Raw genomic sequence first — 23,239 nt, forward strand, 5'->3', positions numbered from 1 at the left:
TCTAAGCACCTTCCAAGCACTGACCTAAATCCAACTACACAACCGCACAAGAACATGAGCTTCTTTTAAAAAAAAAAAATTTTTTTTAACGGTTATTTATTTTTGAGACAGAGAGAGACAGAGCATGAATGGGGCAGGGTCAGAGAGAGAGGGAGACACAGAATCTGAAACAGGCCCCGGGCTCTGAGCTGTCAGCACAGAGCCCGACACGGGGCTCAAACTCACAGTCTGTGAGATCATGACCCGAGCTGAAGTCGGACGCTCAACTGACTGAGCTACCCAGGCGCCCCAAGAACGTGAGCTTCTTAAGGACCGGTAATGTGTCCTTTATGTCTGCATGCCCAGAGTCTAGCACAGTGTTGGGTCCATTAATGTTTTAGATGTCAAATGAATGAATAAATGATCACTACCAGGAAATCATTCATCTTATATCTGAACAACTCTAGTGGCTGGGAACAACTGACCCAACAAAACAAAAATTATATAAAACAATTTTGAATCATAAACTATGTACAATAATGAAAATTCAATCTAGGTCATTGCTGTCCAACAGAAATATGATGCTGTCCACAAAAGAGAACCAAAATTATAATTTTAACTTTGTTCAAAACCATATTTAAAAAAGTAAAAAGAAACAAGTGAAATCAACTAGTAACACATTTTCTTAATCACCATAATTATAAAGAAGACATTTTACATTTTTTATACCAAATCTTCAAAATCCAATATATATCTTTAACTTACAGTCTCAGTTTGGACTAAACAAATTTCAAGTGCTCAAAAGCACACAAAGCTGCTAGCTACCATACTGGACAGTTCAGCTCTAGACTATATTGTATGGATACCTGGGAACTAGACAATGCACCAAAATATTCACATAATTATCCAAACTATACTTGACTTCCAGTCTCTGAACAAATCCATGACACATATGTACTAGCTCCAGAGAAAAGAAAGAGCTGATTGCTTGTATCACCTAGGCTACAAGATGAAAAGGTATTTGATGAGAATTCATAGGGAGAACAGAGCCATCTCCCACTCAAAGAGCAAAATCAAATGACTTCATGGGGCAGCAAAATCAAAAGCTGAACACAACCAGTACCTAACAAACACAGAACACAGAATCTCCTGCTTTTCAGATTTAATGTAAGGCCATACAGTAATCTCTCTGTTCATCTAAAGAAACGGATATGTAAAAATTCATTTCTAAATCATGGCTTAAAAGGTTACATAAAGTCAGCAGAATAGGCTCTGTTTAGAACTAACAATAACGGGCACCAAAAAAACAGATCAAGCACTATGCTCTGGGCCTTTTATCAACATGTGAGTGCCACCCATTTAACTACATTAATTCTGCTTCACAGATAAAAATAATAGTAAATTGTCTTTAATCCAGGTATCGAAAAGAGCTTCATCTACAAGACATTCAACAAAATAACTATGTTCATTAATGTAAATGATTGCAATCTTTTTCTAAACCACCTTTATCACTGACTCTTCAGTAGAAAGTTTGGTAACACCGATCTGGGACCATAAAAATAAGAATAACAAAAAAAGTTATCTGAACCAATTTTCACATTGAAGCACTGCCATGTTCTCAAAAACAGAATAGATGTAACTCACTTCCTTACATGTAGTTAGTGGGTTATAAAGACCCTGACAGTTGTTTCTGTTCTCAGATCCTATATAATGGTGCTTATTTACCACTATAACAAGAAAAATCTGATAAAGAGACTGCTTTTCATGGTAGTCCAAGTTACTCAACATGCCCTAGCTGTTGAAAATGGATTCAACAGTTTGTACTGGATAAGCCATCTACTTTTATCTATTTTCAACACTCAGGAAACTGGCACAAACTCAGTACTCAAAACTAATGCAGATCTTTCTCATCATACCAAGCATTAAAAACAAAGGTTTATTAAAGATCCATGAGGGCAGAAATAACCCCAAAGATCACCACTGAGAAGCAAAGAGGTAGCCGTCAGAAGGAAAAATTGAAAACGAAAATAAAATCTTTAAAAGGATAAAATAAATTTCGTTTCTATATTTTTGATACTCAAGAGAAAAACATGGTAAGGAAAACTTTCCCTTTGAAATACAAAGTTAATTGCTAAATACACTTTGACAAAAATCACAATATCATATTTAAGTTAACAAATATCTGGCTCAATGTTTCCTGTGAAGAGATAGATTTTATAATAACATCTAACATCTACCAGCACATGTTTACTTTGCTTTAGAAGAAAGAAGGCAGCCTAATGCCAAGTTCTAAGTGGTTGACCCCTTTGAGCCTTTGTTCAGAGACCTACAAGTTCTGGCATGCCCAGATGATCTAGAGTCATTGCTTCAGAGATTTCCCACTAAGACTCAGCCACATTAAGACACAGCTCAGCAACAGGGATATCACTAAGGGTCATCCCCAAAACACAACAAACCCCTCCCTTAATACAAACAGTACGGATTCATTTTAATGACAAATGTCATTAAAGGACTGCCTTTGGGAGGTTTGTGGGTCCTCTGGTAAGAAAGGTTTTCTAGTCTCACACGTGCTCTAAGAGAAAAGTTGTATGTTCCTGTTCATAGTAGATAAAATGCTATCATTTGACAAGCCATCTATTTCCAAGACTCTCAGGAAACAACATAAAAACAGTTCCACAAATGACAGCATATTATTCCAATCCCAAGAGATCCACTTTGTTCCACACAGGTGTGGATCAGGAAATGTGTCCTAAAATGTTTCAGAACACTGGTGCTGCCGGATAGGAACAGAAACTGCAGGGAGTGGGAAGGGATTCAGGATGAAGTACTTTGGAAGAGCTGGCGTTAAACTAAGTCAAACAGATCTCTCTATTACTCAGAGCCGTTCAGAATCTTTAAAATGAGAATGTGCTTTTCATTTTTTTATTTTAAGTTTATTTATTTTGAGAGAGAGAGTGAGCACATGAGCAGGGGAGGGCAGAGAGAAAGGGAAAAAGAGAATCCCAAGCAGGCTCCTCACCATCATCATGGAGGCCAAGGTGGGGCTCAAACTCACAAACTTCGAGATCATGGTCTGAGCAGAAACCAAGAGTCCTACGCTCAACTGAGTGAGCCACCTAGGTACCCCAAGAATGTGCTTTTTAAACCTCCAAGATGGAGAGTTCTAAACTTATTTGACCTTTGAATCTTTTTATTTGTTTATTTTTATTTTTATTTTGCCACAGCAGATCACATAGAGCCATGTTTCTCAAACTTGGCAGCATACTGGAATTATGTAGAAAGTTTCTGAAAATCCCAATACCCAAACCTAATACCCCAGACCAATTATGTCAACATTTCCAGGAGTAGAACCAGGCACCAGTATTTTTTAAAACCTCTCAGACTTTTTAAAACCAAGCATAAGAACCAACATAACTTTGGGAAATACTACCTATAGGTCTAGCCTCTTCTCCAAGCTAAAATAAAATAGCTACACAAAAATGCATTCCTGGGCCTATCCAGGAAGAGACTTGCAAAAAAAAAAAAAAAACAAAAAAACAAAACCAAAATAGAAAAACTAAACTAATAGCTGGAGATGGAACATTCAACATTCAACCAGCTTTATTCCATTGGGTATCAGCAGAGCACCCTTACCTCGGCCTCACCTCTGTACCTAGTCAATGTTTGTCATGTCATGCTTTCTGTATTTGTCTTCAAAACTGGGACTCTGGATGTTCTTTATTGTCTGTACTGTTTCACTCCCCACTTAATATTATATGTCATAGAAAACTTGACTTTAGCAGATTTATGAATCATCATCGATACTAAAAAAACTTACCAAACTGACACATATGGATCAATAAACAAAGGAGTAAGGGTAAAACAAATTTAAAAGCACAGAAGAGATCAAAATGAAGAGTTGTGCAATTTCCATGTTTTGCAAGGCTTAGAGTTTTCACAAATACTGTTTTATGAACGTCAGAGAATGCAGATTTGAAAACCACAGCCACTGACTGCCAAGAAAACAATCTGAGAACTGCACTCAGAGTTGGTGGTCTCATGGGACCTTAGACAAGCACAATTAATATGAGTTTGTAGAACAATTGGTCAATAGTATAGACTATGAATCTGGTAGTACGCTGAAAGGAAAAGTACCTAAGAAGATTCACACCAGGCTTGCCAATTCAAACTCTGCTGACTCTGACCCTAGAACTGAAAGGCCCTTGTTCCCTGGAAGGCCAACTGCCAAGCCAACACTAAAGATGGATGGACTCAAAGAACTGAAGTAAGTGAAAAATACCCTCTTCCTCTAGTTTTCAGCCAACGTCACTCTTGACAAACACATTGGCTATCCTTAATACAAGCAAAAGTACATTTTTTGACACATTTACTTTACAATTAAATGGAACATCCTAATACTGACTTGCAAACAGTAACATCATAGCAAACACTCCTTGAGTGTCACAACAGCCAGAAATTCAACTATCTCTAAAGTCTACTATAATCAATGTAATCAAGACTAAGCAGTAAATGGGGATTCGGGTGAAGGTGGTCAAAGGTACAAACTTTTAGTTATAAAATAACTACTGAAGATGTAATGTACGACATGATGACTACAGTTAACACTGCTGTATGGTAGACTTGAAAGGTGCTAAGAGAATAGGTCCTAAAAGTTCTCCTCAAAAGGGGGAAAACTTTTTTTTGTAACTCTTTGACATGATGGATATTAACTAAATTTATTGTGATAATCATTTTTTTTTAATTTTTTTTTTAACGTTTATTTATTTTTGAGACAGAGAGAGACAGAGCATGAACAGGGGAGGAGCAGACAGAGAGGGAGACACAGAATCTGAAACAGGCTCCAGGCTCTGAGCTGTCAGCACAGAGCCCGACGCGGGGCTTGAACTCACAGACCGTGAGATCATGACCTGAGCCGAAGTCAGACGCTTAACCGACCAAGCCACCCAGGCGCCCCTATTGTGATAATCATTGATGTCAATTACATCTCAATAAAACTGGGTGAAAAAAAAGAATAGGCAGTAAAGTTGCCCAACTCTTTTTATTTTTATTTCCCTCATCTTTACAGAATGTTTACCTAAGGTAATATAAATCTATAATCTACAGTTTTTTAAGATAAATCCAAAAGAAAAACCTCAGTCAGACAGTCCTTTCAGTTATAGTAATGTGCCTGTACTGCAAACATCATAATGTATAATATCCTGCCTAACCTACCATTATAAAAGACAAGCTAAGCCATGCAAATGAAATCACAGCACCTAAAATCAACACCTGGATTGTTATTTTCCAGTTTTCATCCTAGCATGAAAAGGCAATCGTGGTGCCTACCTCTAACATCTCCTCCAATCCCCAGTTTCAGGTTTAAACCTCCTTCTTCAGCATTCCCATAGTACCTATCTCCTGAATTGAACAAAGCACGACAATTGTCTTACATACCTACACGCTTACAAACTATGCACTGAGTTCCCCAGAACAAATACCTTGCTGTCCTTATCCTCCTAAGATCCTTAAGACTATCACAGTGACTAGCACAGAAAAATCCATAAATAAATTAATGTATCTATTCCCTGGCACACAAATAAGAGACCAATCCCAGTCCTCAAGAGAAGAGTCAGCCATATTTGGTGAAGAGTCACCCAAGCAAACAGATAAATACAAGACATTTGCTTTAATTATGTATGTAGCAAATGTAATACACAAAATACAATACACAAAATATAATGGGGAATTACAGGCAAAGGACCTACCAAGCCTCTCTAAAAAAATGAGGAAAGGCTTCACAGAAAAGATTGCTTAGATACATTTTTATTAAATGAATAAATCTTGAAGAAGAGCATTATTTAAGTTCACAGTAGCCTTAAAACTTCTTTATTAGAAAGACATTAAAAGTATAGAGCACAAATGGAAACAGGAATTTGATGGAGGGGCACATAAAGATACCAGCCATACTTTGACAAGACTTCAAACTGGTCTTCATTTTTTAAAAACTTTAAATAATAAAGCAATTGCACTTAAATAGAAGTTCTTTCAAGGCTTCTTGTTTTTTAAATAAAAGTGTTAAGGCAGGAGTAGATTAAAAAAAAAAAAAATCTAGGGTGGGGCACATGGGTGGCTCAGCCGGTTAAGCGCCAGGCTCTTGATTTCGACTCAGGTCATGATCTCACAGTCGTGGGATCAAACCCCATGTCTGACTTCATGCTGAATGTGGAGCCTGTTTGGGATTCTCACTCCTTCTCCCCCTGCTATTCTCTCTTGCTTTAAAAAAAAAAAAAAGTCTAGGGGCCCCTGGCTGGTTCAGCAGGAAGAACATGCTACTCTTAAGAGCATGCTACTCAGGGTCATGAGTTCAAGCTCTATGTTGGGTGTAGAGATTGCTTAAATACATAAAAACTTTTTAAAAAAACGTTTTTAAAAATCTAGACAATGAAGAGAAAATTACAATTTAGCAACAAATAGTGTAAGAAACCTAGTGGATGACAGAATCCAGATTACAAATAAAGGCCAAGGCAATGATGGCTGACCAGAACTGTAAGATGGTTGTTAACAATATTACATTAGCCTTAGTTGGCCTGAGGTAGAGACTAAAATCAACTCACATCTTATCTTGATTAGGAAAAAATTAAGCTTCTTCAGTCTAATTCCAGAAAACTATTCTGGAATAGTATTCTTTCAACTAAATTCTTTACTAAAATTTAAAAAAAAATAGGAGGGGAGCGGACACCTAGCTGATTAAGTTGGAAGAGCAAGCAACTCTTGATCTTGGGGTCATGAGGTCAAGCCCCATGTTGGGTATAGAGATTACTTGAAAAAATAAGTAAATAACAATAATAATTTTAAAAATTAATGCTTTACTAAATCATAAATATACTACTTTGTGGTATTTTCTTTTTCAAATGTATGGTTTATGAAGAGTTTGGAGTTAGAAATAAACATAGCTTAATGTAAACACAACTCTTGATGTCTTGGGTTATCAGAAAGATACAACTTAGAGTGCAGGGCGCCTGGATGGCTCAGTCGGTTGAGCATCTGATTCTTCGTTTCAGCTCAGGTCATGATCTCATGGTTCGTGTGCTAGAACCCCAAGTTGGGCTCTGTGCTGACAGCAAGGAGTCTGATTGGAATTCTCTTCTCTCTCCCTCTGTCTATCCCTCCATCACTTGTGTCCATGTGCTCGCTCTCTTTCTCTCTCCCTTCTCAAAATAAATAAATAAACGTTAAAAAAATGAAAGCTCAGTTTAAATGAGTCTGATCCTTTCCCATATCTCTGTCAGAATTAGTCTTGTCTTCTATTTTTGTACAACCTAACTATTTGACAGTTAATTATGTGCCTAGAGGTCTGCCTGCCCCAACTAGAAGCTGTGATCATTAGGAAGAAATACTTCCTATTCATATTTATATCCTTGTGGAAAATCCTTATTTCTTATTAATAATAGTAACAGTACTAATAACAAGGAGAAAAACAAAAGCCAGGCATAATCATAAATGAATTACTTCATTTAATCCCCAGGATAGCCCTAAAGCCATTTTACAGAAAAGGAAACTGAGGCTCAGAGAGAAGAAATAACTTGCTCAAGGTGCTTGTACTTACCACATGTAGTAAAAAGCAGAATGAGCCTTTAAACCCAGTGTCTCTGCCTCCAAGACATATATTCTTAATCACTTTGTTTAACACTTAGAATGATTAATATTATTATTATTACCACAATGGACTGAATGTTAGTGTCCCCCCAAAATGCACATGTTGAAATCCTAATCCCCAAGGTGATGGTATTAGGAGATGGGACTTTTGGGAGGTAATTAGGTCATGAGGGTGAAGCCCTCATGAAGGGGATTAGTGCCGTCATAAAGGGCACCCCAGAGATCGTTCTCACTCTCATTCTACCATGTGAGGATACAAGTTAGCAGTCTGCATCCCCAGAGAGGGCCCTCACCAGAACGTAACCACCCAGATCCCGCCTCCAGAACTGAGAAATACCTTTCTATTGTTTATAAGCCACCAAGTCCATGGCACTTTGTTACACCAGCCCAAACTGATTGAAATAATTATCTTTTTCTAAAAGTTAGGATTGTATTTTACAAAGGGCTTTCAAATTATAGAAGCCAGTAGAAGGGGAAGGCAAAAAACAAGCTTTGTCTCCATGCTAAAAAGCTCCTATACATAAACTGTCAGTTTTTATCTGTCCTTCAATCTAATTCGTTCATACTCTAGATCACTGGAGGACATTTTCCTCTCACTACTCTCCTCTGACTTCACTGAGACAGTCAAGCGGATCAAGAAGATCAAGTACATTAGGGCAATATCTCCCCCATTCCTCCTCCCCACCTTGGCACCCACCCTGTGCCTAATCAAGGCCCTCTCCTGTGGCCTGAGAAACAGAGGTGGGAGCCCCTTGGATCTTAAGGGATTTAGTATTGATTTATTCATTCAAATATTTACTAAGAGCCCTTTTAAGTGTCGGGCACCAGGACCTGCCCTCTGAGTTTACAGGAGAGTAAGGAAGTCAGACAAAGAGGCATCCTCAATCTTTGCTATTCCTTCCATTCATTGTAACTGGTAATATGAGATTAGTAACAACAATAAGAAATGCATATGCTTGTAGGTTTGGACATACAAATAAGCAAAAAGGTAAAACTTAAAATCATTCATAATTCTATCAGAAATGACTGTTGTAGGAGTTTGGCTGTATGTTCCCTTCCATTTTTTAAACAGGCTCAAGTTTACCTGAAATTTTTAAAAGACCATCAGCTGATGGGGCACCTGGGTGGCTCACCTGATTAAGCATCTGACTCTTGGTTTCAGCTCAGGTCATAATCTCATAGTTCTGTGACTTCAAGCCCCACGTCAGGCTCTGCACTGATCCTGTGGAACCCACTTGTGACTCCCTCTCCCTCTCTCTCTCTCTCTCTGTCTCTCTCTCTCTCTCTCTCTGCTCCTCCCCTGCTCACTCTCTCTCTCTCCCAAAATAAATAATAAACTTAAAAAAAAATTAAAGACCTTCAGCTGATACTTAAAAAAATATTTCCCAACACTGTAATGAGAGACAGCCTTCCTCAAGACATAGAAAGGGTTCAAGGAGAAAATTAATTCCTAAAAAGAAAAAGCTAGGGGTGCGTGGGTGGCTCAATTAGTTGAGCGTCCAACTTTGCATCAGGTCATGATTTCATATTCATGGGTTTGAGCCACACGTCAGACTCTGTGCTGACAGCTCAAAGCCTGGAGCCTGCGCTGAGTTCTGTGTCTCCCTCTCTCTCTGCCCCTCCCCACTCGTTCTCTCTCTCTCAAAATAAATTAACCCCAAAAAATATTTTTTAAAAAGCGATTTTATTCTTACTTAGATGGGGAGGGGGGGAACTCTACAAAAATAAAATAAAAACTAACATCTCTTTTATTCCATACAACATCATAGTCACAGTCTAAAGACAATTAAAAAACAGTAATCCAACTCTACAGCGGCAGCTGCCTAGCCAAGTGCCATTAGCCCAAGTCTCACAAGAGTTATACCTGAATGGAAGATAGGGGGGGTTTGAGCCAGATAGCAGTGCTCTGTAGGCTTCTTCTGGTGTCTTCTTTAAGTAGATTACCTAAGACAGAGAAATAGCAACATTTAGAACACCATCAAAGAATGATACGAAACTAATTTAACTACTCACCAAATTTGCATTTCCCCTTTTCCACTCTGACAAACTGTCAGTCATGGTGACAATTAATGCTGACCTTTAAAAGATAGCAACTGAGCTGCCAAAATTTCTTTTCCAGCTTGAAGCTGAGCTGCAGCCTTTGGCTGAGGAATGGATAGAGCTTAGAGACAGACGGCAGATCCATAAAGAGGCCATCCAGGGCTGTTTACAAGGCGCATTGAACAGGCACAATGGCAGTGCTTTCCCTTTGGGGAGCAGAACAATTCTACTTCCATTATTGGACTGTGCACTGTCAGCACAATAAAATAAAGTACAGTAAAATAAAATCACAACGAAGCAGGTGAAAATGAATGCAGGTAAGAGCATTAGAAAACACACTGGCTGGACTGTTGATATCCAAGATACTTAAATCCCTCTGGTCCAGCATGATAAACTAATCTTAAAGAAACAAAAATGAGCTCTTAAAACCAGTAAACAACTTAATCAACATATTGACTATATGATATGTGGCGGGCACTGTATCAGGTACTTCTGTTCTTGTAATAGAATTTACATTCTAATGAGACAAAGACAATAATTAACAAAAATAAATACCATCTGAGTTAAGTGCTCAAAAGGAAATAAACACGGTTCTGGAAAGAGAATAGAAAGGGGCTGCTTGAGAGGGGTGCCCGGGAGACATATAGGGTAAGATATGCAGGGGGAAACCCAGGGGAGAGCAGGGGAAAGGAAGAACGGCTTGCCAGGCAGTAGGAATCACAAGGGCCACCATCCTTGCAAGGGAAAGAGTGTGGTGAGTTGGACAAGGGATCAGCAGCGTGGCTAGAACATGGGAAGGAGAAGCAACTAGTGGCCAAATAGTGAAGAGCAATACAAACCATTGGCAGACTTTGATTTTATTCTAAGTATAATGTAATATTTTAATTTGGGGCTGAGGGCATCAGTGCTTTTCCTCTATAGTTGGAATCAAATTTTATTCCTAAAAATCCTCTCCACCTAGAATTAATGGCATTATTTGAACACCCTGTACATTTCAACAAGAGGGGCAGAGTCTCAGTTCCTAAAAAGTAGGACTTTCCTCTTTACTTGCAAATTTTCTTTGAGTTTTGAGCTACCCCATTAGCAATATATTATGTGTATTTACTTATTAATAATTTCAGGACTAGAAAATACCTCAATTCTGTCTTCTCTAAAGAAAGGAAACTGGGGTGCCTGGACGGTTCAGTCAGTTGAGTATCCAACTCTTGATTTCAGCTCAGATCATGATCTCAGCATCATGGGATCGAGCCCCGCATCAGACTCCACACTGAGCATGGAGCCTGCTTAAGATTCTCTCTTTCTCTCCCTCTGCCCCTCTTCCCCACTCTCACTCTCTCTAAGTAAAAAATAAAAAATAAACAGAAAACTAAAATAAAAACATAAAAGATACTTCTAGCTTTAAAAAGAAAGCTCCATATTCATTTGGCAAGTAAACCTGGAGGTCTGATAAGGCACAAACCACCAAAGCAAATTGAACATGAAACAAAAAACAGCACAGAAAATGAAACCACTGTAAAAGAACGATCTAGATGTGAGTCACTGATTCTACAAATGGAGAATCAGAACTCTAGTTGCAGCTCAAATAATCATAAAAATCCATTTAAACCAAACGTAGCTTTAAAGACCAATATTAAAACAGGATTTTGCTGTGCCCTAATGGGCAGGTTATACAGGTTATACCCTATAAATAGAGTTGGTTATAATGCACTGATTTCTCAAGCCTGAAGATGCAGCAGTATCGCAAAGTTGACTACTGCTGCTAAAAGGGAAAGCTGCGGTAAAAGCCTTCTGTGTTTGGATTACATAATTAAAGCTTATACAACAACCTTTGAAATGCAAAAATACATTTCCCTCCTCAGGAGCAATTACATTAATTCCCTTTCATTTTGAGGCACCCATTCTGCAGGAGAGAGGCGACAGCCCACATGAAATACTTCTTTAGACTGGATACCCCACAGGGTACTCATCTTACCTGCATGACTTAGCACACATGACCCATGTTCTCACACTGTAAGATGAGAGTCTGTTTTTATTTTTATCCCAGTGCTCAATTATTAATAAGTGCAAAGTGAAACCCAGCAGAGGCCATCTAAATTCCAGGAAGATTCCAGGGGCAGGTAAATTCAGTGACCTTTTACAACCTGACAGTAGGTGAAATGTAATAAATGAGTGCATTACTGAATGCATGCAGGCTAGGGTCATTAAAACAACAAATTCTATTTAAAAAAAAAAACCAAACATGTCATGGATTCTTATGCCAGATCTTCTTAGATATGTCTCCTATTAAAAGAGAAAGAGAGGGGCGCCTGGGTGGCGCAGTCGGTTGAGCGTCCGACTTCAGCCAGGTCACGATCTCGCGGTCCGTGAGTTCGAGCCCCGCGTCAGGCTCTGGGCTGATGGCTCGGAGCCTGGAGCCTGTTTCCGATTCTGTGTCTCCCTCTCTCTCTGCCCCTCCCCCGTTCATGCTCTGTCTCTCTCTGTCCCAAAAATAAAAAACGTTGAAAAAAAAATTAAAAAAAAAAAAAAAGAGAAAGAGAGACAGACTAGGCCTGATTAAAGCTCAGAAGAAAAGGAACATTTACTAAGCCTTGATGCTGAGGGGCGCCAGGGTGGCTCAGTCAGTTGAGCGTCCGACTTCAGCTCAGGTCACGATCTCTCAGTCGGTGAGTTCGAGCCCCGCGTCAGGCTCTGGGCTGATGGCTTAGAGCCTGGGGCCTGCTTCCGATTTTGTGTCTCCCTCTCTCTCTGCCCCTCCCCCGTTCATGTTCTGTCTCTCTCTGTCTCAAAAATAAATAAATGTTAAAAAAAAAAAATTTAAAATTAAAACTAAGCCTTGCTGCTGAGAAATCTGAAGCACAGGAAGGTAAGGAACTTTCCAAACTCGCACTGCTGTTCTGTGATGGAGTTAGAATTCCAACACAGATCTGACTCCAAAGCCCAAAGTACTTCCATTCGCCACATATGCTTGAAAATATAAACACAGGCCACAGCAGCACAAATTGGGAAAAAAGATTCCTACTCTTCCAAATTCTTAAATGCCATTCCACTTGACTTCTTAAAACTAGGTGACTTCAAACTGTTAATAGTAGTCGTGTCTGAGAAATAGGGTTGGGAGAGGACTGGAGCGAGAAAGGAAAAGAGTACTTTCTACTTTACTGCATGTTTTACATTTATAGTTTCCACGTGTTTTACATTTTGTACTGACATGGATTAATTTGTTTTTCAAATGTAGAATAACTCAATCAGTGAAACAGTAAATATCTACTCTTTCTAAAAATAAAATCTATATTTAATATTCAAAAGTTGGGTTCCAGATATTCTAATTTTTCTAAAAATATTTTCTGAATAAAATTAATTTCAAAGCATCTTCTAAATATTTTTATTTTCCTTTTCTGCTTCCCAGGGAAAAAAATAATATGCGGTCTATTCTCTTCACTAGATATTAGCATATATAAACCCAAACTGAAAGGACCTTCCCAAACTTTTGAGTGATAAAACTTAACAAAAGCCCTCTGCATGGTGTTTGGTGTACCATTTACCAATTACTAATTGACCCCTGGAAGAGTGAGCACATGCATTACTTTTATCAAAGGACACTACTCTTGCCAGGAAGTCCTAGAAAACTCTCAATAGAATAATAGCAATGGACATATGCTTTCTTATTTCTAACTACTAGAAGTAAACCAATTAAAGTGATTGTGTTTTTGCTTAATCAACTTTGATGCTAGGTACCAAGGATCCAAATAACTCTCTCAATTTCCTTTTTTAATTTTTTTAATGTTTTCTTTTATTTTTGAGAGGGAAAGACAGACAGACAGACCACGAGTAGGGGAGGGGCAGAGAGAGAGGGAGACACAGAACCCGAAGCAGCTCCAGGCTCTGAGCTGTCAGCACAGAGCCCGACACAGGGCTCGAACCCACAAACTGTGAGATCATGACCTGAGCCAAAGTCGGACGCTTAACCAACTTGAGGCACCCAGGTGCCCCTAACTCTCTCAATTTCTTTACTAAAAGATTCTTAAAAAGCCAGCATTCTTAAATACATACATACATACATACATACATACATACCAGCCAAACAACCAACTAACCACACAATGGCTGCGAGTTTTTATTTAACAACATTATTAAAATTATAGTACTACAAGATAGCGTAATTTATATGGTTTACCAATACACCAATGTTTCCCACACTTCAACTAGTCGTGCATCAACCTACCCTACTTCGGCAACCACACAAAGCACCCTGTATTACCATCTCTCTTTAAATAGACATACTCTTTTAAATCAATTTATTCTCAAGTGTTTTACATCATTGCTATTAATTGAAAACCAATATCATTTGCCATAAATGACATAAATGAATATTAAAATACATAATTTAACATTTTTAAATCGTGTGCATACCACACATTGAGAAACAAAGCTGAAAAATATCAAGTTTGGACTGATCTTATAGAAGAATAGCAAACCAACCTGGGAAGTTAAATAAAATCCTCTTAGAATTAATCCGCAAATACTCCTAAATCATTTCTTTCCACTAAATCCTATGGTCATTAAATCTTTAAAGCCTGTCAAAAAATAATATATATGAATTTCAGAAGCATTTTGGAATTTACAATGATATTCCCTTACTCAGCTAATTTAATCTTTCTGATACCTAAAAGGTGATTCTTCAAACAAATGGCTTACTATAGAAGGGCAGAACCAGACCCTGAGTCACAAATTGCCTGATTTTCTTTCTCTGGGCACATTTGCTTCAGTTCTTACTATGTTTCTAGCTTTGTTTTGAGGTGCTATTATTTCCCCCAAAAAGACTTACTATAAAATACAACATGTATACATGTACACAACCCTAATATAAAGACGAAACCTGTGCCCTCTTTTAATTACACTTATATTTTGTGGTCTGTAAAGTGGAAATACTCATGAGGATTTGATTTGGCCATCTGAGAGAGTATTCTTTAGTTTTGGCATTTGATTTCCTGTTGTTTATTATTTTACTTGTTTGTAAAAGAGAATAAATGCTGAGAACAATCTTTCCCAGTCAGGTACTATCACTAGAACATTGACATAATAGCTGTGAAATCAGCATTCCAACAATTTCTGAGTCCATTAAATTTCTTCAAAATAGAAGTTTCCAGAAAACAGATGTTACAACTTGAAAATAGTCTAGAAGCCCTAAAATTTACCAAATATGGGAGATTTAAACCAAAAGAGAAATTCTCTTTAAAAGTTTCAGACAACTAGGTTCAGCATATACAGAGTGCTAAATGTGGGCTTTACAAAGATGTCCCCTATGTATGATATGTGCTTTGGGTTCTAATCCCTTAACAGTCACACCCCTTTCCCAAGCCCCATATAACTTAAAATCATCACACTTGCAAGACAGCAATTGAGAATGGGATGGGCAGAGGCAAAAAAAAAAAAAAAAATTCTTTCCCTGGTAAAGCTAATCAGTGTAGAGCACCTCCATGGTTTGAAAGCACTGCTCCTTAACTGGCTTCTCCCATCATCCCCCTGTGTCTGTCATCCAGAGTTCTTCCTGATCAGCCAAACTCAATCTCCAAAGTCACCTTTGACTCTGGCCTCTCCTTCAATGTGTCCACCCTCATCCAATCAATACCCTGACTGATTCTTTCTTCTAGAGTCTCTGCAGCCTGGGGGTCTGAAACATAACATTTGGAGAGAGAAAAAAAAAGATACAAATATCTTTTCAAATTTTATAAAACCACCAGTAGGGTCTGTTCAATGACCTTGAGAGAGAGGCCCAAGCATGTGAAAGGCCCTGAATCTTAAACTTCATTCCTTTGCTGGTGAATCTGCATTTGATCTTTCTTTCATGACTATTGCCATCACCTTATTTCAAACCCTTATCATCACACACTAAGACTAACATGATTTCTCTCTGCCTCCACTCCTGCCTACTCCAGCAATTTTGGAACAGGATTTTAAGAGTCTCAATCATGCTCAAAAACCCCAGCCAGACTGCCCATCATTCACCAGGATAAAGTGCCAACTGATCTCTCTAGGTGAATTTCTTTTTTCTTTTTTTTAATGTTTTATTTATTTTTGAGACAGAGAGAGACAGAGCATGAGCAAGGGAGGGGCAGAGAAAGGGAGACACAAAATCTGAAGCAGGCTCCAGTCTCTGAGCTGTCAGCACAGAGCCCAATGCGGGGTCAAACCCACAAACCGTGAGATCATGACCTGAACCAAAGTCGGACCCTTCAGCGACTAAGCCACCCAGGTGTCCGGGTGAATTTCTCATTGTTACTTAAATGAACCACATCTGCTAGTCTGGACTCCTCACCATTCCCTAAGCATACTTGACACCTTCATCTGAGGTTTCTTCTGGAATACTCTCCACACCATCTCAGGCTACGGAAATTCTTCTATTTCATTAGACTTACCTCAAATACCACTTCCACCACCTTCCCTGACTCCTTAGACTCAACTATAAGAATGAAAATGACCATGATAATGATGATAATAATAAAAACAAAAAGTTACAAGGTGCCTTCTATGTGTCAGGCGCTATTCCGTGCACTTTACATAATTTGGCTCCATAGTCCTCACAGCCACCCTGAAATAGGTTCCATTATTAACCCATTTCCATTTATACAAGAAATGCTGAGAATCAGTTGCTCAAGGTCACAGAGCTAGCTAGGGTGTGGTGGAGTCAGGCAGTCTGGCTCCCCACAGCACGCCTAACCACTTCCTGATGGGCTCCTGACAGCTCTGTTGTAATTATTCTCCTTTATACTGAAGTATAAAGCACCTGAAGTGCAGTAAACATGTTTTTATACCTTTATAAGCCTTACAGTGCCTCCTATCAGATAGATGCCTAGTAAATATATGCTCAGTGGATAACTGCTTTAAACTTGTAAGGTACTACAACAAGTGCATCCACTCTAGTGAGTTAATTTAACTTAAATAATCATTAAGTGAATAAGACTTTCTAAATGTGTCACTACAACGTTAGTGATAATGCCCAGGGGAGCTAGTGAAATTAACCTTCTGAGCCCAGTTATATAAGAGCATAAAACTAGGTGTAGTCAATTCTTCAAGGATGTGCTAAAGGAAAAAGTAAGATAGAGATGGATTTAAAAATAAGAGCTCTAGCTCAGATGACTTCTGTTAGCTTATATAAAGCATTTGGAGGGTCCAGGCATACTTCCTGACCCAGACATTCACAGTCCCACTTCCTGTCTGTTCGGAGTCTACACTCTGCCACTCTCAACACCTCATACAAGGCAGGAAGCAGGAGGTGGAACAGAACAAGTAGTCACCAAAGATCCAGGTGTGTGTACTTAATGTTTACAGATTTTGTACAGGAACCTACATACACACCAGGACACAAGGAAAGTCTGCAACCTCGTTAAGGAAGGGCTTAAATAAGGCCCTTGACAAGGGCTCTAAAGAGAGCTGGGGAACAGTCCATGAAGGGACCAAACTTGACTCAAGTCTTCCTTGCACCACACTAGCATTTAGATGGCCACCTCTTCACCTTCCTTGGGACCACAGGTCTAAGTCACTCTGGTGTGGCAGCCTCCTTTGGTGACCCGATGAGTTCAGATCCCATCCTTATGTTCTCAAAGCTTCCTTCCTTCCTCCTTCAAATTCTTACCCAAGTTGGTCTTCACATGTTTCTGGGGTGATTTTAGTCTGTCTCCCTGGCTAGGTTATAAGTCTGAGAGCAGGATTCTTGCCTCCTCTCTATCTGCGGGACTCAACACCGCCTGGCATGTAGCATATACTCAAAAAATGTTTGATGGATGCATGAACAAATAGTGGAGAGAAAGAGGGCGTTTTATGTGAGAACAAGTGTGACATGGTCACAGAACACAGATCATCTATCTAGAGAGCAGGTGACAGTGTATAGTGCTTAAACACCCCAAGTCCGCAGCCAAGCTGCCTGGACTCAAATCCAGGCTCTTTCATTTATGAGCCATATTGTATAACTCTCTGTGCTTCCATTTCCTTATGGAGTCGAGACAAGAACTGTAACTGCCTGGCAGCCTCATTTGACTGCCAGGAAGATTAAATGAATTAATAATATACGTAAAGTGCTCAGATATTTCTTTTCTCCTTTTTACCACCTGTATCCACATGAATCCCGAGCCACAGCTGTTATCTCTGACACCTGAACCCTAAAGCCTGTCTACATGTATAAATATCAGAACATGAGGTTGTAAATGTCCTCCATGACTGTTATATACCAAAACCATAACTGACCATCCTTTAATTCAACTCTCTCATTTGAAAGTACAGATGTTGTCTGCCTCTTCAAATGGCCTCCTGAGTCTCCCGGTGCCTTAGCATCAACAACCATAAAATAAATGCTGTGGCCCGTTTTATCAAATCCATTGTCAAAATATCAGAAGATCCTTGAGGTGGCCCACGTATTTCCCCAACAAAGTACATGTAACCAGAAGAGAGCTGATGCTATACCCATTTTTCCTTATGTGAACTTCTCATGAACAAAAGAATAAGAATACCAGGCTAGGTTTGTTTTTTAGGAGAGGAAAGCAATTACCAGTTACTGGCAAAGAATGAGCCACAGAAGTCCATGGAATGAACATCTACGAAAACACACAACGAGGTGAGAAACTCTGCAAAGAGTTGAAACATAAAACTTTTAAAGTCTCCTCCTTGGCTCCCAAACCTTCAGTTCTCAGACTTCTTAAATGTCAGGGCACTTAATTTATAAACTGCTTTTTCCTGAAGACAGCATTAAGTCTTAATTGTCATAGGCAAGCACAAACAAAATGTTTAATTTTACTATTTTCAGCAACATTTCTCTTCTTAATCATTTCCTGTCATTATAACCAGTGACTGAGAAAACAATACCTACATTCAGCTCTAAAACTTAAAAAAAAATAAATAAATAGAAAAAAGCCAAACATTTCTCAAATGTACACCGATCCTACTTTTGTTCTAATTGTTTATGGAAATAAAAATGTTCAGTGTTAAACAATCACTTACAAATTAGATACATAAGTCTGATTACAAACCAGAAATCCAACTGAATATTTAAAACAGTATTTCATTCAGTCTATTTTAAATCTATTCTACTGAATAGTCTAATTAAAACAAGAATGAACGCACCTTCTCTTGAACACATTATAAAAGAAGGTAAGTTGTTTTTCCTGTTCTTCCAGTTTTGAGACGAATATAAATCACAGACTATGAAGCCTGCAAAATGTAAGACAATGCATCTGCCTAACAAATATGGCGGCAACATTAAGTACAGAAGTAAGGCAAAACCTGATGCCAGGCCTCCATCTCCATCACCTATTTTTGCCCTAAATTACTTAACACTCATCTGGCATCCTTATGAGAACAAAGGTATAGGAATGACTGTGCTTTTGGGCTGGGGTGATGTTTGCTCTGAAATACTCTCAAGTGACATCTCTCTATATTTGAATTTGAATTTGAGATTTGATATATGGTGGACTTCATTCTTTGAGAATTCATTTAGAACACAAACACGGCCTCTCATGGGCATGATGAGAGTGAAACCAGTGGCTCTTTGACGGGCAATTTAGGAAAACTGTAGACATTAGCCATGTGTCTTCTTTTCTTAAAGCCATGGGTTTTTTTTCTTAAGATTTGATTTTGAAGTAATCTCTAAACCCAACGTGGGGCTTGAACTCATAACTCTGAGACCAAGAGTCACATGTTCTACCAAATGAGCCAGCGAAGCACCCCCCTCCATGTGTGTCTTCCCATCTAATTTGATGGGAACCAGAATTTCAGCAGCCTGAAAAGACGTTCTTCCAGAACTGACAGCTACAGCCAGGACAAATACACATCTCTCGCTAACTGCGTCTCAGTAACACTGCAGACTTTTCCTGCCTGAAGAGAGCTCATGTTCCAACACAGACATTGCTGAGCTGGTTGTATCTCATTGAACTAGCCCAGCCTCTTATTAAAGCAAACCAAGGAAACACTAAGCTAATGTTCTCAGTACACAGAAGCCTAAAGGGGCCCTTTTAAGGGGGAGAAGGAAAAAATATTTGGTTGTAAGAAAACCTGACTCCCCAGTCTCATACAAGCTGAGTACAAGGCTGTTATGTTACCACACACAGCAAACATAACCCTGTATATCATTCATCATTAGAAGGCAGTCTCTGTATGAAATATAAAAACAGACTCACTCCAGAACATTACTTGAATAATACATACTCTTAAATGGAATGGTTGCAGGTTAAAAATTCCTCTTGCTGAGTTTCACTGCTTACCTCTGGATATAGTATGAATTTTATTTCATAAAACCTCTCAAATTAAGAAAGAAAAAAAAAGTGGAGTGTGCAAGGACTGTATTCTTTAAACCAAGGACTGAATCTGATCAAGTTTAGAAGGCAAAGAACCATAACTTCATTTATGATGAAGATACAGATGATAGATCCACAATAGACCAAGCATCAGTACTGAATTCGCCTAACACCTATAACCAATAATAAAAAGTCTTTAACTTGCAAATGAATTATATAGTAAAACCTTCGTTTGCGAGCATAATTCATTCCAGAAACAGGCTTGTAATCCAAAGCACTTGTATATCAAAGTGAATTTCAAGAACCATTGGCTCAGTGGTGACCATGTGACATTCGGCATCATGTACTACTTGAATTGCAAGACACCGCTCATTTATCAAGTTAAAATTTATTAGAAATGTTTGTTCATCTTGTGGAACACTCACAGAATAAGCTACTCACAATCCAAGGTTTTACTGTATATCCTAAACGTTTATTTGTAAAGGCTAATATTTAGATCTTTGGAAATAGTTTCCCAAGATAAAACCTTCTGGTTGTCAGTCTCTTTGGCTAGTCCAAAAATGATTATATATTCCACATTATCATTAAAATCATGTAGCCAAAATAAAATGTGGTGGAAAACATTATTTGAAAAACTAAAAACTAAAACAAAATAATTAAAGAGGCATGTTTGCTTTCTAAATTATCTACCTTCAATGCTAATACTTGAGGAAAGTCTAGGTGAATAAAACATGAGGAAACCAATGAACATGTATAGAATGACTTTAAAATGAACCTTGAATTATTTCAAATGTTTGGATGGGTACCTTAATATATTGAAGTTCACTTCAAAATGCATAGCTTTCCTCAATATTTGGCATTATGATTAGGACTGATTCCAACTTGAAGCAATGGGAGGTATGGCAAACCTGAGATTTTCTTGATGTAACCAGAGGGAAAAAATTGGGAAGAAAGGTAAGCAAGAGAGATCAAAAACTTTCTGGACAAACACAGGGGGGAAGATGTGCCAAACTCGCCAGGAATGGAATGCAAACAGGGTGGGAAAGAAGTATGACCAAAGTATGGCTTGTTTCCTCTGAACTTTCAATTTACAGAGCTTAGGCAGAAGGAAGGAGGAGGTAAACCAGACAATCAGATGTATTCAGGTTAGTAATTAGAACAAGCACCTGAGGGACATGGACACACACACACACACACACACACCCACACACACACACACAAGCCTTTTCAAATATAGTCATCTTATCCTTTTCCAAATAGAAGAAGTTTGTAGGTGAGATGTTATCCAATCTTCTAAGACAGAATCCACACAGCATGTGAACTAAATCTCAGATCTAGAATCTCATAGTAACTTGTAAGCTACTGTTCTTTGCATTGACTCAAGAATAGAAAACCAACAATGAACACAAACAAGGGGCTGGTTGTTCTCTTCCAGTATGTACAAAGATTTGTTGCTTAGAGAAAGCAGGAAAAACAAGAGCTTTGCCCATCAGTCAGTCAGGTGTTTGCAGAAAGGATTCCAGGGTTATTGTACTGTACACAGCCCAAACTATTCAAATATATGCCACATGACAGAACTGTCCTTCAAGAGTATAATAGAATTAATCATTCTTGAATGTGTATAGATTTTTTAAAGAAGTAACCATGTTCCCTAAAGGTTTATTAATGTCACAAATAGTACAACTAAAACAAGTGAAGGCAATTCCAACTTAAATAAAAGTAACTTAAATCCAACCAACAGATCTATTGTATACATACCCAATATATATAACATACAGGAAGTATATACGCCTTCCCTGCAGCTACTGGAAATTTCCCTCCCTTTCCAGCTCACTACTGTAGGTAAACCTCACTACTTCCAGAAAGCAACGCCCCCTTCACCCTGGTCAGTGATTTCTCACCCTGTCTTTTGATCAGCAGCAAGACTTGCAGTACAGATTTACTTATAGTAAGAAAAAGGAAGGAGAAAAAAGGAAAAGGAGATGAGCAGTGTGTTTTACACACAGGTGATTCATTTCTCCATTCGGTAAAGAACTACTGGTAGCAGGCACCATGTATAACACTAAGAACAAGGCAAATATGTTCCTAACCTCAGAGTATCTCTTGTATGTTACTTCTTTTTTTTTTTTTAAGTTTATTTATTTATTTATTTATTTATTTATTTATTTATTTAATTTATTTATTTATTTTGAGAGAGAAAGGGGGAGCGGGGCAGAGAGAGAGGGAGAGAGAGAGAGAATCCCAAGCAGGCTTTGCGCTGTCAGCACAGAGCCCAATGTAGGGCTCAAACTCACGAACCGTGAGATCATGACCTGAGCCAAAATCAAGAGTCAGACGTTCAGCCAACTGAGCCATCAAGGAGCACCCCTCCCTTCATGTTACTTCTTATCTTCTAAGCCAGGGGATCCCCCACTTTGAATATGCCTCAGAAAAGCCTTTTAAGCTGTTTTAAGATATAGACATCCTGATTTCTGCACCCCTGAGATTCTGATTCACCGGATATGAGAGGTCTGGCCCATGGGTATTTCTGTAACAAAATTATGGTTGAGAACCACTGTTGTAATAAACGCTACAGAAGTCAGAAGGCTAAAAACATGAATTATATCACAGAACTACAAATACATATTATTTCATTAGCTTTAAGTGATAGTTGATAAGGAAGCCTACATTCTCAGTGAAATTCCAAGGGCATAACAAAAGGTTTGCCAATGTCCTTGACAACCCATGTGTCAAATCTACCTCTTCATTGATGTGTCTACTAGTAGGGACAGAGTTACATTTTAGGGATATAAAAATGAAGACAATAGGGAAGGCACATATGTTAATAATCAGACCACTATGGCTTAGTAGCAAAAGAGAAATCTGAAACACAGAGATAACAGTACCATGGAGAGCTTTAAGTAGAGTTCTAAAAGATGAGTCTTTTAGGGATGCCTGGGTGGCTCAGTCGGTTAAGCATCTGATTTCAGCTCAGGTCATGGTCTCACAGTTCATGGGTTCGAGTCTTGTGTCAGGGTCTGTGCTGACAGCTCAGAGCCTGGAGCCTGCTTTGGATTGTGTCTCCCTCTCTCTCTGCCCATCCCCTGCTTGTGCTCTATCTCTCTCTCTCAAAAATAAATAAACATTAAAAAAATTTTTTTAAACATCTTTTAAAACAAGGATGTCTGGGTGGCTCAGTTGTTTAAGTATCCAACTTTGGCTCAGGTCATGATCTCACAGTTTGTGAGTTCGAGCCCTGCATCCAGCTAGCTGCTGTCAGCACTGAGCCCACTTTGGATCCTCTGTCTCCCCCCTCTCTGCCCGTC

At 38.7% G+C, this 23,239-nt stretch overlaps 1 protein-coding gene across 7 annotated transcripts in view; it reads right to left on the reverse strand.

The window, feature by feature from the left end:
- CDC14A (cell division cycle 14A) overlaps positions 1–23,239 on the reverse strand; it is a 186,591-nt gene that overhangs the window by 113,284 nt on the left and 50,068 nt on the right. For all 7 annotated transcript variants that reach the window (XM_019457632.2, XM_053891941.1, XM_053891950.1 and 4 more), the window contains one exon: positions 9,479–9,558. In XM_019457632.2, coding sequence (XP_019313177.2) covers positions 9,479–9,558 — 80 coding nt within the window. The remainder of the gene's footprint in view (positions 1–9,478; positions 9,559–23,239) is intronic.

Source organism: Panthera pardus, unplaced genomic scaffold (genome assembly GCF_024362965.1).
Source record: "Panthera pardus isolate Hobbes unplaced genomic scaffold, ASM2436296v1 HiC_scaffold_11, whole genome shotgun sequence".
Taxonomy (NCBI): Eukaryota; Metazoa; Chordata; class Mammalia; order Carnivora; family Felidae; genus Panthera; species Panthera pardus.